General features: G+C 42.2%; 1 protein-coding gene across 1 annotated transcript in view; it reads right to left on the reverse strand.

Annotated features, from left to right (window-relative positions):
* Positions 1–16,387, reverse strand: part of LOC137379860 (sodium- and chloride-dependent GABA transporter 1-like) — a 55,934-nt gene extending 39,547 nt beyond the window's left edge. The window contains exons 1-6 of the mRNA XM_068051252.1: positions 16,156–16,387; positions 14,392–14,523; positions 9,774–9,874; positions 7,379–7,488; positions 5,038–5,170; positions 2,382–2,516 (exon numbers count right to left, since the gene is read on the reverse strand). Of these exons, the coding sequence (XP_067907353.1) occupies positions 2,382–2,516; positions 5,038–5,170; positions 7,379–7,488; positions 9,774–9,874; positions 14,392–14,523; positions 16,156–16,387 (843 nt within the window). The remainder of the gene's footprint in view (positions 1–2,381; positions 2,517–5,037; positions 5,171–7,378; positions 7,489–9,773; positions 9,875–14,391; positions 14,524–16,155) is intronic.
* Positions 16,388–16,651: the final 264 nt, after the last annotated feature.

Consider the following 16,651-nt stretch of genomic DNA (forward strand, 5'->3'; position numbering starts at 1 on the left):
CCTATGTACTCATTTAATTCATTCCCTTTTGAAAGCACATATGCTATTTGCATTAATCACTTCCTGTGGTAGTGAGTTCCACATTCTAACCACTCAGAGGAAAGAAATTTCTCCTTATTTCCAAATTGGATTCATTAGTAACTATCTTGTATTCATGGCCCCTGTTTTGGATTATCCCACAAGTGGAAACATTCTCTTCACATCTACCCTGCCCAACCCATTCATAATTTCAAAGACCTCTATTAGGACTTCTCAAAGTCTTCTCTTTTCTGAAGAATTAAAGCCCCAACCTGTTGAATTTTTCCTGATAGCTGTCTTCTCTCAGTTCTGATACCATCCTCAAAAATCCTTTTCCAGTGCTTCTATATCCTTTATGTAGTATGGAAATCAGAACAGTGCCTACTGCTCTAAGTGTGGCATGACCAGAGTCCTATACAAGTTTAACATAACTTCACTACTTTTGAATTCTAAACCCCTGAAAATAAATCCTCTTGCTTTGTACCATTTTTAATGCTCTCCCTCCTGCAATGTTGCTTTTAATGATTTGTCAACTGTATCCCTAGATCCCTCTGCTTTTCTACCTCATTCCGATTTTTATTTTCTTAATGTTGTCATGCAGGCCCCCACCTGCCAAGGATGAGGCATTATTAATTTTGCCACATGAACATTAAATTTCAAGTTGTTGCTGGGAAGAAGAGAAGGCCTGTTACAAGGATTGCCAGACCTTGGCTGGAAAAAATACATTTGCATACTAACAGACATCAAAGGTAAGGAAGCGCATTCCAGGGCCTGCTAGGGAGAATACAATCCACAAGGGCCAGGACTGGTTAGACCAGCTGGTCACATGACTATCTGGCTGTTCCAGGGTTTTCTTTTGAACTGGCCACAGGGAGTTTGAAGGCAGAATGTCTGTTTGCTTTTGGACTAAAAAGATCACGCCTTGCTGGCTCGCTACAGCCTCTTCTGTTTGCTCCCATCTATTTCTCATGGAACTCCAAAACCCACTGAAGACACATGAACCCCAAGACAGATAAGTCTCCTACAGTGAATGAGGTTTAAGAAGAATATTGAGACCCAACGAAAAGCAAGATCTACCTCCAATCAAGGATTCTACAGCAAGCTTGAAGCACAGTAACAAAAAAACCCTCTTCAGAAATTGCTTCAAACTTTTCCACTTTATTTTTCTTCTGTTCTTTCTGTCCCTATCTGCATGTGTGTATCGTGTTTGCATGCAAGCATAGGCGAACCGTGTATCCATAGGCGTTAACCAAATTAGAGTTTAAGTTTCTTTAAACCTAAGAAAGCCTGTTTGTGCTGGTTTCTTTGCCTTATAATTGGAAAGCGGTGAACAAGGATTCACCAAGGGGGAGCTAAAAACATGGTGTGTTTAGAATTAAACCCTGTTACAGTAAGACCAGGTGAAGGCTGAAAGGGAACCCTAGACCTCTTTCTCACCTGGTCGTAATGACGTGTAGATGATGTTTCTATATTTCATGGGGAGTATCACCTGACATTTATCTATGTTAAAGTTCATTTGCCACTTAACTTCCCAGTGTGCAAATTTTTTACTATCTTTGTCTATTATGTTATATTCTTCCTCTGTTAGCTATACCCTCAGTTTGGTATTATCAGCAAATGTTGATATTCAGTAACTTGTTCCCAAGTCCAAATCATGAATGTAAATTATGAATAACATGGCTGATATGCAGCCTGTCCTCATACTTTAACCAATAAGCCCTGGTATCGCTCTAGTGAATCTGTACTCTACCCACTCCAAGGTCAATATATCTTTCCCTGAAGTGCAGTGCCTAAAACTAAACATAGTACTCCAGATGGAGTCTGACCAAAGATCTGTATAGGTTTGTCAGAAAACATGTGAATTGTTTGATTCTTTTGGACTCATGGATTCATGATTTCTCCATACTTCATTGCCCCCTATCAGTCAATCTGTGTTCAATGCATTTTCCCAAGAATCATATATAGAAGGATGGGCTGAATAATCTCCATCTGTGCTGTTTTATTCTATGATTCTACAAGAAGAGCGTAGAGGCTGAGGGTTAATCAGCCAATCTACATACTGATCCAAAGAGGAACAGAAGTTAAAGTCAAACATAAATTTGATAGGATGACAATGTATGGAACAGGAATAGACCATTCAATTCATCAATACTCCTTCAACGTAGAATTTGCATGGTCAGGATTCTGCCCAACTTAGCAAGGTGAAAAACCACAGGAATGAAAGAACTGCAAAATTCTGCCTTGCTCCCATAGACAATTGAGCAGAAAATCCAACGAGGATTTAAGGTCTAAGGTTATCTAACATTACTATTTATCATATTGAACCGATCTATGGTAACATTCAAAATCCACATTGTACCCACTTCAGAGTTTGAAAGCTTGTTGAAATTGGGAGTTAGGTAAAACAAAATCCCTTCCTTTGCTCCTGGGAGGGTCACTCCACGGAAGAATAAAATGATCAGCATGACATAGGGATAAGTGGCAGAAAAATACACAACCTGGATCAGGAGAAAACAGAAAAAAATCCAGAATGAGACACATGAATGTAACCCATGGCAGAATTTTAGTGCAACAGAGATTATAGGCTAAAATTGGGCTGATAAGAGCCCATTGTTTGGGTGTTATTTTAGTTTTAGTTTTAGTTTTCGAGATATAGCACTGAAACAGGCCCTTCGGCCCACCGAGTCTGTGCCGACCATCAACCACCCATTTTATACTAATCCTACACTAATCCCATATTCCTACCACATCCCCACCTGTCCCTATATTTCCCTACCACCTACCTGTACTAGGGGCAATTTATAATGGCCAATTAACCTATCAACCTGCAAGTCTTTGGCATGTGGGAGGAAACCCGAGCACCCGGAGGAAACCCACGCAGACACAGGGAGAACTTGCAAACTCCACACAGGCAGTACCCAGAACTGAACCCGGGTCGCTGGAGCTGTGAGGCTGCGGTGCTAACCACTGCGCCGCCCCACAGTTATGGGGAGCAAAATGGGGCCGCTGCATGTGTATGCACATCTGTCATGAATCGCACCAGACATCATATTGGCCTGCTTACAGCTAATGCCTACCAGAAGCATGCAGAGCAAGTAGATCATGATATCAATGCAATGCTGAATTGATGCCAGCACTGTCACCTTGAAACTCCATCTCCAGTTGTCGTCCTCTCTTAACCTTACACGGCTGAACACATGTTCAGCAGCATAAAGGAACCCAACCACTGCCCACCTCCCCATCACCCACCACCCAACCAGTGCTATTTAAAGGAATCATGAACTGCTTACAGGTTAGTTGCTGGTTGAATTCTTCTAGCTGTTGGTACAATTACATAAGTATTTGGTACATTCCATTGTATTTCAAATTGTTTAACTCTACAGGGAGTGGTGTAGCAGGTGCTGAACAGAAGAACATAAGAAATAGGAGCAGAAGCAGGCCATTTGGTCTTTCGAGCCTGCTCTGCCATTCAATAAAATGATGGCTGAGATCCTACCTCAGCGACACCTTCCCACACAAAACTGACCCAGACAACTACAGACCTAATAGCATCACATCAAAACTGAACAAAATAAATACACTGATTATCATCAAGAGTGAATGTGGGAGTTGTCAGTTTGAACATGATTAGTAAATAGCATCCAACAAGTACAGAAGGGGATGATTTTGCCTATCTGACTTACTTTACTTCCTTGAAGTGACATTTCAATTGGATTGTAGAAAGCCCTATGATGAGTGGCAGAAAGATTCCATGGGAGGTGTTGAAAGACTTTTTTCTGACTTCAAGGCTTCTGTACAAATCAGTTGCTCCCAGATATGGGCTTCCTCTTATCATTGAGCATGACCGGGAGAATGAGTAGAAGCCATGCAGAGCTGCTTGAAGAAAGAAGAGGAGGAGGAGAAGGGCTTTCAGCAAGAGGCAGTATCTGCCAAGGGTCTTCAGGGAGAAAATCTTTTGGAGAGGAAATTGTAGGAGTGTGATGCTGAGGGAGCCCCTTTGCACATTTGTATCTGGAGCCATGACGGCAGCAGTCTGAGCTTCCAGTGTAGCACTCAAATGTTGGTGGCTGCTGCTTGTGCTGCAATGGAAGCTGAGACATCGGCTATCAGATGCTACATCCTGGTCAGGTCCACAAGTGTATGAACAGAGTTGGCAACCACTTCCATGCTGGAAAGATGGGCTCCAATCCATGCACAAAGCCCTGTACCAAGTTAGTGCTGGACTTCTGCATGCTCCTTGACATTGAATTCAGGCTTTCTGGGAGACTACTGAGTGCACAAAGCATTTTGTTGTGTATGCCCATCAACCTTCTTATCTAGCCTTCTCCATCAAAGTCCTCATCTGAATCCTGTGCAGCAGAACTCATGTGTGATCTTGCCCTCTGGCATGCTGGCATCTGCATTATGCTTGCCCCCTGACCTGGCTGCAGGCCACTCATGCCCTGTGTCTCACCATGTGCAGATCCCACCTCTAGGCAGTCATCTAAGCTATGTGCAATGTCTGTATCTGGTGGTTGTAAGTGTGAAATGAAGTAATGGTGTATTTTCATCATCACTGTGTTCTTGGGGTTCCACCACCACCTAGCCAGGTTGCAATTCTTAGGTCTCTAAAATGTAACAGCACAAGGGTATGGATATAGGGTTGGGGTTAATGAACAGACAGCATGTAGATGGTGTGTTGTCTGCATTTCAAACAAAAGGCATGGGTTAATCATGGGTTGTGATCCCCATACCTGTTTTTGGGAGCTATCCAAATTTAGGCCCCAACATCTTCACCAACAAGTAGTGTTGAAAACCCTCCAGGATTATCCTGCAGCCTCCTGGAATTAAAGACTAACCTCCTGGTCACTGTGGCGAACAGTGTGGTACAAAAATTAGAGGGGCATTCAAAAAAAGTGTTTTTTTTTTCACAGACCAACAAACCATTGACTTAAATCAGCTTTACTAAATGAGTACCAACTTGTTGTCTTCTCTTGATTTTTCTGAAAGTAAGATAAGGCAGGAATTTCTTGGTCATACCTTTCCTGTCCATTCCACTCCTTTCCAGATTGAGAAATAGACCAATAGCCAAGCGAGGGCCAGTGTGCCAGCTAGGGGCCATCGTATACTCCCTGGCTCATCCAGACCTCTGGTAATTTGGTGCATGTTTCGTCTGAAAATATTTAAAGTGGCACATATTCTTTATCTCATAGCATTTCTTTAATCTCCATTTCTTTTCCATTTTCCACCCAAAATGACTGTTTTCATCTTTCAACTCAACTGCATTAAATTCTTCATAGTAATTTGCTACCATTATTTAAGACTGAATGTACCTCTCACCTCTCATCATCACCAGATGAACAAACAACTGCTCCATGTTCTCTGGCAATGCATTTCAGAAACAGTCACTGGGAGTTGCATGAAAGTAACCCAGGAGCGATCATCCCCACCAGATTCTCTTCCTCATTTATGTCCACTTGCATCTTCCCATTGTGTATCTGAGATCCATAACTGAGTGTGCAGGGGCAACGTTAACATACACCCACTATTCCATTCCGAATTGAGATGCTGATCTAGCAAGTTTGGAATAATTGTTGTTGGGCTTGGAGGAGCAAGAATTCTCCTCAACTCACTGCCTGCTGCTGCCCAGAGATAATTTGGTAGGCCGGTGCCAGATATTTCTCACTCTTAGCAAGCTCTTTTCTGATTGGTGCAGTCATAGTTAGTCTCATATAGGGAGTGACTTTGACATAATAATGATTCATCTCAGGTTTTGAAATTTTCCTCTGTATAAAAAAATAATTAAATAAAACAGAGACATTTTGTCAATGCTCTTCCTCTTGCACTCATGAGGACAAATCCCAAGAATACCAATGTAAGAGAAAGCAACAAATTTATATTGTATGAGAAGAGAGTGCTGATTGGTTGGCGAGTGGGCATTGCCATCGAGAATGCACCAGTTTATGATGACGGACAGTTAACTGCCAAGCTTTGTTTGAAATTTAAACCAGGTAGCTTGACTCTAATTGGTCAAGGCATTGCCCAGAGGAATGAACCAGCGAATGGCTGTCACTTATTTTGTTTAGCTGGAACAGGCGCAATGTGTGCACACATTGAAATGAGGCACGTCTTACAGTGAAATGGAACAACTAGTGACAGCATCAGGCACTCCCAGTTTAGGTGAAGCTTGGATTAGGTGCAGAATAACATCAACTCTAAACTGTCCCAAGCTCCAAATAGCATTCTTTCCTGCACCATAGTGACTTTCCATTTTCCACATCAACCTCCCTAAGTGAGGGTACCACCTGAGTGGCTGTTTGAGCAGATGTGAGAACAGTTTTGCAACGTAAACTTGAGCCCAGTAGGAACAATTTGTACCTGTCCCAGATATGTTTTACTTGGCCCCTATATCAGACTAGGTTTGGATTCAAATCCTGAATCAGAAGATGAAAAACAATAGGTGTTCCAGCACACTGAACCACCAATCACCTTTTTGTTCCAGCTCCACTTTAATCTGAAAAACAAAACACCACCTTCATGTTTAAGGAGAAATTTACAGGATGGAGAAGAGCACTGTGCTGATGTGAGGCTGGAGCATTTGCCAAGTGAACTATAGCTAGAATTAAAGTAGGCAAACTATTTCAATTTGGGAGCAAACATTTTATCTGTCATGTGATCATCCAGGAGTTATACAAACATTGGCCTAGATTTCTTGCTGTCCTCCCACCAGCTTTTTGGTGGATCTGGGGCAGAATGGTGCCTAAATATAGGTCGAGAATATGCTCCACCACATCCATGCCTTGTTTCAATTTCCACTATCCAGGCCTGGTAGTAGAGGGTACAACTAAAGGCAGATCAGGGAAGTGGGTCTTCTGACATATTTTCCACAATTTGCTTACTTTAAGTGCTAGACACAAAGGATACCTCCAGGCATCTAGAGTTGTGTTGGTGGCAGTGAGACCCATACAATTTTTGTGCCAGGCTTTGCGTGAGCAGTCGCAAAACGTTACCTGGCATCCATCAAAGTGGAAACCAAAGAATGTTTTTTTAGTTTTGTTTTTGCAGGTTGCCCACCTGCATCCTCATGCTGCACCAGACCTCCAAAGCCTGCCACCTAAATGTTAATGATCCAGGGCTGGAAGGTTGACCAGAATCAAGGGCAGATCTCCATGACAAGTAAAAGTCCCACCCCTTATCCCTTCAAGATATGTTCTAATCAGTGAAGGTTGGAAGATCCTGGGCAGTGTGTCCAGCATGCATTTAGTGAATATCCTTTATGTATCTGGCAAGTCTTACATTTCACATAACTACAGTTAACCAATGTCTATCATTAGTAAATACAATTGTCTCCAATTCAAAAGACAGAATGAGCAGCACTTACTCCCAGAATTCCGTTACAGCGCTGGTCATGTTAGTGGTATCAGCCAGAGAGTAGTTAGAAAAACAAGCTTTTGTGTTCCATTCATTGCCACAGTTTTCCCAAGGAAGCTCCTGAAGAAAAAATATATACATCCTTCAGCCAATGTACTAAAAAGAAAAAAAATTTCCAACTTGTCTTTTTTTTGTTATTTATGGATTCTCCTGTATCAATTAATTCATCTCCAGTATAGCATCCTTGTTACCCTAATAATTTATGATGCTATCAACAATAATATCATCAAGAAGCAACAGATCAAATTCCACATGTACACTGAACATACAGTTTTACTACTCTGTCTCATGCTTCAATTGTACAGCTGTAGCTGCATTCTCTCACTGCATATCTGACATGAAGACATGGGTGAGTCAAAATTTCCTCCAAATTAATATTGGCAAAACCAAAGATATCTCTTTGAATGGAACAGTAGCAATGTGCCTCCAGCCTTTTCTCCATCAACCTTCTTGCTGCACCTCAGGCTAACACCCTAGGCTACGTCAGGAGATGCAGCAATGTTGGTGTACTGCCCGATGTCACAGTGAGCTTTCTCTCCAACATCCATTCTTTTACCAAGACCACCTTTGTCCATCTCCACACAATTGCTCACTCTCCCCACTGCAGACCATAAACGTTTCGCACCTGGAAGTTCAGCTCCTCTTAAACCTTCTTAGTCAACTTCTCCGTAGCTACTCATAACAAATTAAACTTTATTTACAACATTGCATCCTGCATCCTCACCTGTACAAAAGGCAGCATTTCCAACACCCCTATCTCCCCTGGTTACTGAGGGAGGATTTTCCTTCCTCTAGGCTCTGCAAATAGCTCAGTGGAAGTCCGAGCACAGATCTTCCCTTGCCCTGGGCCTTGCTGAGTGGTTGCAGTCTACAAAAAAATGCAGTAAGATTCCAGTATAGCTCCTTCCTGCCTCATTATAATAGGTACCTGTACCTACTGCAGGTACAGTACAAGACAGATATAGAAGTTGTTATGAAAACCCTATATGTCAAATAGGACATATTAATTTCATCAGTTGGAAACTTACCTTAGACTTTTAAGGGAAAAAATCCTACAAGTGAACTTTTTAAAAAACTAGCAGCCAAAATGGCCACTGCAATTTACATTTGAAACACCAGGAGATTGGACTGGAGACGAAGAGTCTAACAGTAGCTCAGCCAGAATAATAGCCTGCCTTAACTGATTGAATTACCTAGAATGGCTTTATCAGCACGGCTGTCAAGACCATTCCCATCCATTGACTTTGAAAGAGCCAACCCCCTCCAAGTGTGCATGGACACCCTGGGGCATGTAGCAGCTTGAATTTCATTAGAAGATTCCAGAAAAAAAACTCATCGGAAACGAAGGGGATTGATAGAACCCTGTGACTGCCAGCTCATCTCTGAGGAAGCTAAACTTTTGTGACACAGACAGCAGACAGTTAGTAACTGAAGGTATAGCAGTGAAGATGGCAGCTGCTCCGCCTATGTCTCTCTTTCTCTCTCTCTCCCCAGCAAATATTAAGAAAGGAACTGGCTGAAACTGGGGGGGCCCCTGCAAGCCTACAGACCACCACAACCAGCAACCAGGGGAAGGGAATCAACAACCAATTCTGCCTTCAGGAGCCTTAAGCATAGCAAGCCAACCACAGTGCACTTGGACCAGCAAGGACTTCAAGACTACAGCTTCAGCCAAGGACTACTGGATTTACAGACTGTATTTAAGTTCCATTTATTCTGGACTTTAATCCAACCATCAAATCTGTTTCTCTCTGTAATCTATTTGTGCGTGTGTGACTTTCGTGTGAATGTGTGCATGAATGTATAGTATATTTTTTAGTATTTTAAACCAGGTTATAGTGTTAAGTGTAATAAACTTACCTTTTTCTTGTTTAAACTCAAGAAAACCTATCCAGTAGCTTCTTTGCAATCACACTCACTGAGGTGGTAAGCATAACCACTGTTTTTAAAAAAGGAATAAACCCTGTTGCGGTCAAACACGAGGAAAGCCTGAGACCTCTTCCTCACCTGGCCATAACAAAGTAAACTTCCTCCACATATTCCATCAAATACTCTCAAAACAAATATATTACTGGTTTTTCCAAAGAGTTAACTTTCTTCTGCACTATCAACCACCATCAGGACAAGAAAAGCATGTGTTGAAAACAGAGTAAAGTTTCCTGAAAACTGCACTATTAAAAATGCTCCTAGGTTAGGTATTGTATAAGTTGATCTAAAGGAATTGTCAGCAATGGTACCCCACCATTTCTCCAAGGTTTCCACAAATCTTCCACCGAAGTTACAGAGGAAATTAGAAAAACCCTGGTGGAAATTACTGGGGTTGATATCTAAGTACTGAGACTAACCGATGTGAAAGAGCTGAAGAGGTAGTAGAGAGCCCAGGCTATGATCACAATGTAGTAAGTGTTGAGCCAAAAGGACAAGATGACGGCAGCCAGCCCAACTCCTGTCAAGAAACAAAGTGCAGATTATTGTGGAAGATACATGCTATCTATAACCTATCAACATACCTCTCCAACAGTTCATTAAGAATGTCAGAATCATTTACTGGATCATCACCATTCATTATGGCTTCAACGAAATAGAAAGAAAGTGAATCATTGATCTGGAGCCTGCAGTTTACAAGGACTTTCCCATCTACACAGTCTCCATTCCAAACAACAATTGAATTCTGGTGGACCTTTTATTATGTAGCAACTACTGAGTTTGGCTTTCAATGTACACAGTTCCACACTGCAGCAGAATAACATATTGTGCATTGCATGGCATTACACTGCTGTCTTTATAAACACTGTAGGAAAAGTGCCTCGTAAAGTTGGCCAAAGTGTTGCCTTTGAGATTCATAAAAAGAATACCCTGTAAAACTGCCTGAAGATGCACATACAAAATAAAGTTCAGCTGTTGAACTAAGTGCTGGAAAGACAATCGTTCATAAAATCAGAAAATTCTGGAAATACTCAGCAGGTCAGGCAACATCTGTGGAAAGAGGAACAGAGTTAATTGTCAGAATTTTACCTGCGTGCCGTAGGTCCCGCCACCAGGATCAAATGCAGGTCCTGAGCCCATGCGGGCGAAGTGCGTGACCGCCATCCCATTTAGATGGTGGCCTGCCTCTCTGAGTTGCTGCTCCAATCAAAGGGCTGGCAGCTCGGCAGCCTTGGCATCACCACTGATAGGGGTGGCCGCTGCTGAGACTGCAAGTGGAAGGAGCGGGCACCTCCATGTTGAGGCACCCTGAAAGGGTTGGGAAGAAAATTCCTTCATGTGCCATTGCCAGGCAGGCAGGCTCCGGCAATTGGAGGGTTGAATCCTCCAGCACCGGTGTCGGAACCATGGGGGTGGCCATTTCTGTCAGGGTCCCTCTGTGAGCCATTGAGCATCCAGAAAGGAAGGCCTCCCCCAACCCCCGGGAAGCCACCTCGATATACCTGGCAATCTCCCTAAGCAGCACAGGCTGGTTCAATGCCGGTAAATTGCCAACAGGGTTATAAAATGGCTGTTAATAGGCCAGTTAATTGGATTAATTGGCCACCCACCTCCCGGCAGTGGGAGCCAAGCCACTGCCATTCTCGTCTTTTCAATTATCCCATGGTGACAGGAAGTCACTGGGCTTCCAGCCCAATGCCTTGCACTGCCATTTTAACAACTCTCCCACCTTTCAGCCCATCTCCAGAGGGCTGGTAAAATCCCAGCCATTTGTTTCAGGTCAGTGACCTTCAATCAGAACTGGGAAAAGTTAGAGATATAATAGATTTTATGCAAGTGAAAGGGTGGGGGACAGGTGGGAAAAAGAACTAAAGGGAAGGTCTGTGATAAGGCGGAAGGCAGGAGATTAAATGACAAAAGAGTTGGTGCAAGGCCAAAGGGAGTGATAATGGGACAAGTAAAGAAACAAAAGGTGAGTTTAGAGGAGATGTAAATGGCAGAATTCACAGACTTGCTGAGCATTTCCAACATTTTCTGTTTTTATATAAGATTTCCAGCATCCTCAGTATTTTGCTTTTGGAAGTGAATGGTTAATGCAGGCTTCCAAACATTGAATACATCCTTTTAAGCAGAAAAAAATTTGATAAAGATGTTCAAAATTAGAGAGAAAATGTTCCCTTTGGCAGAAGGGTCAAGTGCCAGAAAACACAGATTTAAGGTGATTGGCAAAAGAACTAATGACAACATGAGAAAACCTTTTTTTATGCAGTGAGTGGTTAGGATCTGGAATACACTGCCAGAGAGTGTGGTGGAGGTAGATTCAATTGTCGCTTTCAAAAGGGAATTGGATAATCACCTGAAGATTTTACAAAAATGCAGGGTCATGGGGTAAGGGCAGGGGAGTGGCTCTTGCTGAGAGCTAGCAGGGACTCAATGGGCCAAATGGCCTCCTTCTGTACTGTAACTATTCTATGATTCTACTGTAAGGCATAAATTCATTATCCCTGGCTCAGGTCCAGGAAAGAAGCATTTAGTGAATCATAAACAGATCAAAACCCATCTATTTACGTGAATGCTTTTGTTAAAAGTATGGCTGTTCAGTAAGGTTGGGGAAGAGGGTTGTAAAAGTGGAGCTGACCAGTCTGGAAATCTATGCTTCCATATTAACTTGTTGGGAAATATTAACACATCAGTCACTGAAAAACTGAGTTTTACTTTTGCACACAGTGAGATCCCACAAGCAGAAATTAGATAAATAACCAGATAATCTGCTTTTGGTAGTGGTTAGTTGAGCATTAAATAATGACTAGGACTCTTCTTAAAATAGTGCCATGTGATTTTTTGTGTCCATCTGAAAGGGAAGACAAGGCCTTGCTCTGACATCTCATCCAAAAGACAGCACCACCAACAATATAGCATTCCCTCAATTTAACATAGAGAAAATCTTTTCACCATTAGCGATGCAAAATGACTTGTGTGTTGTTGAACACAGACTGAATGTTTTGCAAAAATACCATTGTCACCTGTAACTCTAGTACATTATATTTTATTAACTTTTATATATGTTCTTGATATTCAGCAATGTTGCAGAATACATTCTAGCATTGCATGGCCCTAAACAATTATGGCCAACTTCTTCCAATGCAAAGCAAAAGTAATTCTACGATTCTGAATTCCAATTAGGTAGAAATGCTTGGCGAGAGGACAGAAATTGGGCTACAACACTATCGCCCTGATTCTCCAGCCTGTCCTCCCGACAAGTGTAACCCTTCCAAACCTACGACCACTACCACCTAAAAGGACAAGGGCAGCAGATGCATGGGAACACCACTACCTGCAAGTTCCCCTCCAAGCTACACACCATCCTGACTTGGAACTATATCAATGTTCCTTCATTGTCGCTGGGTCAAAATCCTGGAACTCCCTTCCTAACATCATGACATGTATCGGGTTCGGTCGGGGCAGGACTCTCTTCCGAGTCCGGCATTTGGGCTTGGGTTGGGTCGGGCTGCCTTGCTCAGGGAAGGAAGTAATTTTCAAAATTTGAACATTCAACCAGGCCGACAAGGCGGGAAACGTGCTGCCGGAATGGAAGATCACAACATTTGGACAAGGTAAAGCACAATAGCCTGTTTGATACAGTTAACTTTATTACAGGTCGGGTCAGGCGCGAGAAAAAAATCAAAGGATTCGGGCCCGGGTCAGGCTCGGGTTGGATGTGGTGAGGTCAGGCCCGGGCTGGGTTTCAATTTCATACCCGAGCAGGCCTTTACTTCAGCGGTTCAAGAAGGCGGCTCACCACCACCTACTCAAGGGCAATTAGGAATGGGCAATAAATGCCGTCCTAGCCAGCAATGAGCAATGCCCACATCCCATGAATGAATAAAAAAATACCCCAATAGGAATGTAGGATCTTGAAATTATTTCTCAGAAGTTATACACAATTGAGATCGCTTCCTTCCACTGTGCTTCAACGCTTCTGTATCCAGCATAAAACAAGTGGCAGCTGTAAGACATTTTTTATTCCAAGTATACCAAAAGCAGACAGAGTAAAATTCTCCATACAGTCCCTAAAGCATTTCAAAGTCAGGTGTTGCAATGGTTAGATACATAGTAATTGTTCTTCACAATGATCCATCCATGTACATCAACCCCAATCTCAGAAGAATTCTTCAACTGCTCCAATCTGACATTTCCATTTCTCATATTAAGCTGTCTATGTGGCCTGCAAGTGAGAATTTGTACCAAACTATGGACTGTTTTGTGGTGCTAACTCACGTTCACTGCATTCATGGCTGGATTGTAATGAGTTCTTTTTATGTTGTCTGATGCAACATAAATAAGATGCTTGGAGTCCAGTTGTTTGAAGATCTCAAACAGGGTTATTACAGCTAACTATTATATACAGTACAGAGCTATCTATTTACAGAACTTGCCTCGAGGTGTTACAGTAGCGGAGTGCCTCTGGCTGGCAATCACATGACTGTGTCCTGGTACTTGGCTCGTTAGCATACTAAAATCTTAAAGGGACATTGCTCTTAAAGGCAATCATACAACAAAGACCTGCCCCAAAGTCGTTTTACATAATAGGGTTGATTTTGTGAACACTTGCATGTGACAGAGTAGCTGGCATATTGAAAGTGTAATGAGCCCACAATTTTGCAAAGTGTATTTGTGTGTTAAGGTGCCTTACCATGTTTGAGGGCTTGCACAACATTCTGTGAGACATTTACAGCTGTTGGAGAGCTTTCATTGCCTCAGTCCAAACTAAGTCTGATTATAGGTCTCGGAGATGAAAGGACAACATCTTACCCATTGCACCACCTAGACCCTCAGCCTTCCTTTCTAAGCACAGCCAAATGTTATTTCTATATTTAGCTCTTATTTCACTATATTACTAACATTAGTGATTTTGTGCCAGAACAGCAAACAATAAACCAATTATTCCAAACATTTTGGAAAAATCTACAATCCATGTGATAAATTTTGATACATTTTTTAAAACAAGCTCCAAATTTCAGATCCAAATATACAAACCCTTAAACATAGGAGCTAGCTTCCACACACCGAGACCTCCGATGGATGTGTACTGACCAAGAGCTGTTTCCAGGAGGAACAAAGGGATCCCAGCAAATATCAGTGTCAAAAAGTATGGGATCAGGAAGGCACCTGAAATATATGGAGGATGTTATTCCAATAAAACAGGGACTGAATTTTGGAAACATATATCTCTCCCTACAATAATTTTTTTGTATATATATATATGAATGTATGATTTAAGATTGTTGGATTCCACTTTGCTTTCCATCTGATCTGCATGTGGTAATGTAGGTCACAGGTTTAACATGCAACAATTAAATCTGCAAATCACATACAATAACAAACACAGAAGACAGCTATTACACTTCCACACCAACAGGAAGTTTAAGTAAGTTGAAGTAATTGTAACCATTGAAAATTTAACTTCCAACCAACATTTTAACTAAATTCCTAGGTGGGCCTCTCAAGAAACCAGAGATTCAATTTATGTGCAATCCAGTCAGAACCATCAGCTGCTGAGGCCTACTCGATTCCAATATTTTAAGAAACATTTCATTTCTATGCAACTCTACAGGAAATTGTTGTGTATATTTATCTACAATAAAAACCTTGAATATCGCTATCACACCATAAATCTGTAAGATAGCGCATTAAAATTTTCTTCTGCGGATATCAAATGTCATGCTTCTTTCCTATGTTCAAATAAACAGGTTGACCATACTGATTCATTGAATAATAGATTTGTAATGAACTGAGAGAATCCCACAGAAAAGAAGTTTCTCTACTTTCAATCAATTGCATGAATGATTCTTTTTGCTGAAGTGTCTCTACCAACCACTTCTATATTTCTAACCCAGATGGATATATAGGAGCCAAATTTCCTACCCCTCCCCTGGTCAGCCAGTGCATTACGCCCATCCAGGCTCAGGTGTGCTTGAATTTCCTGTTCTGGCTAAGTCACATGGTCCAGAGCCAATCCACAATTTCATTATGAACAGGGAGGGGGAGGAGATTTCCATTGTACTCTGATGGAGGAGGGAAAAAATGACAGCATGTACAGAGTGGACAGGGAGAAGAATGCAGGCTTGAATTGATGGGAGAAAGGAAAGAAACATGCTAGCATAAACTGGGGTAGTAGACAGCGAGGTGAGGAGGCGGGGTAACAAAAATACGTGTGAACTGGTGAAAGGGTGAAGAGTGACAACATGAACTGAGGAACGAGGGGAAGCAATGTGCCAATGCAAACAAAGGAGACAACACTGCCTAAATAAACTATTGGGGAGGTGAATGCCAATATGATCTCAGGGAGAAAGATGAGGAGTGCCTGCTTTAATTGAGGGGGAAAGGAGAAGAGGACATGTAAGAGGCAGAAAATGTGAGAACGGAGGTGGAGTGTTGTAAATGAGAGATGGCAGGACTTAGAGTGGGGTGGAGGGAGGAAAAGAGTGCCAATGTGAAATGGGAAAATGAGGTGAACAGTGCCAGCAGTAACTGGGTGGGAGGAGTGAAAATATCAGGATTCACTAGATGAGAGGGGATGGAAAATTTGAGCTTCAGCTGGGGGGGTGGGGTGAAGACTGTAACATCAGCTTGGTGGAGCATCATAAGAATGACTCTCTAGCAGTACATTCTTTGTGATTCTGCTCCCAAGAAAACATTATAGCATTGATGTATGCTCACAATTTCATCTGCGTTGAATAATGGTGTCCAATGCCCTACCCGTGTAAATTATGTGTAGTAGTGTTCAGTAGTGTGTCCTACCTCCACCATTTTTGCCACAGAGGTAAGGGAATCTCCAGACATTCCCAAGTCCAATGGCGTATCCCACACAGGAAAGCAGGAAGTCAAATTTTCCTTTCCAGTTCCCTCTGTATGGTAAGGGTTCACTTTTACCAGCCTGGCTGTCTGGTGGCTCCGCCATTTCCTCTGGCCTTGTCTGCCTCAAGCCTGGGGGAAAACTGATCTCCAACGAAGCCTGATCTGTCTCCCCCATCACTGGATACTTTCATCTACTTCACATGGAAGGGTTTAAGACATATAAACTCACAGCACAAATAAATCACAGTTCTTTGTTGGGATCAAATGTTTTGCGCTTCAGGTTTCACGTCACACTGCAAGTGCAAAAAAAAAGAATTCATAAGTACAAGTGTAATTTCAGTTTTGTTTACATTTAGTGGAGGGTGGGCAAGAAGAAACATTTTCTCAAATAAACTCAGATATATTTTTAACACTGCAGCCCCACAGGAGGATGTGTGAA

Source organism: Heterodontus francisci, chromosome 18, assembly GCF_036365525.1.
Source record: "Heterodontus francisci isolate sHetFra1 chromosome 18, sHetFra1.hap1, whole genome shotgun sequence".
NCBI lineage: Eukaryota > Metazoa > Chordata > Chondrichthyes > Heterodontiformes > Heterodontidae > Heterodontus > Heterodontus francisci.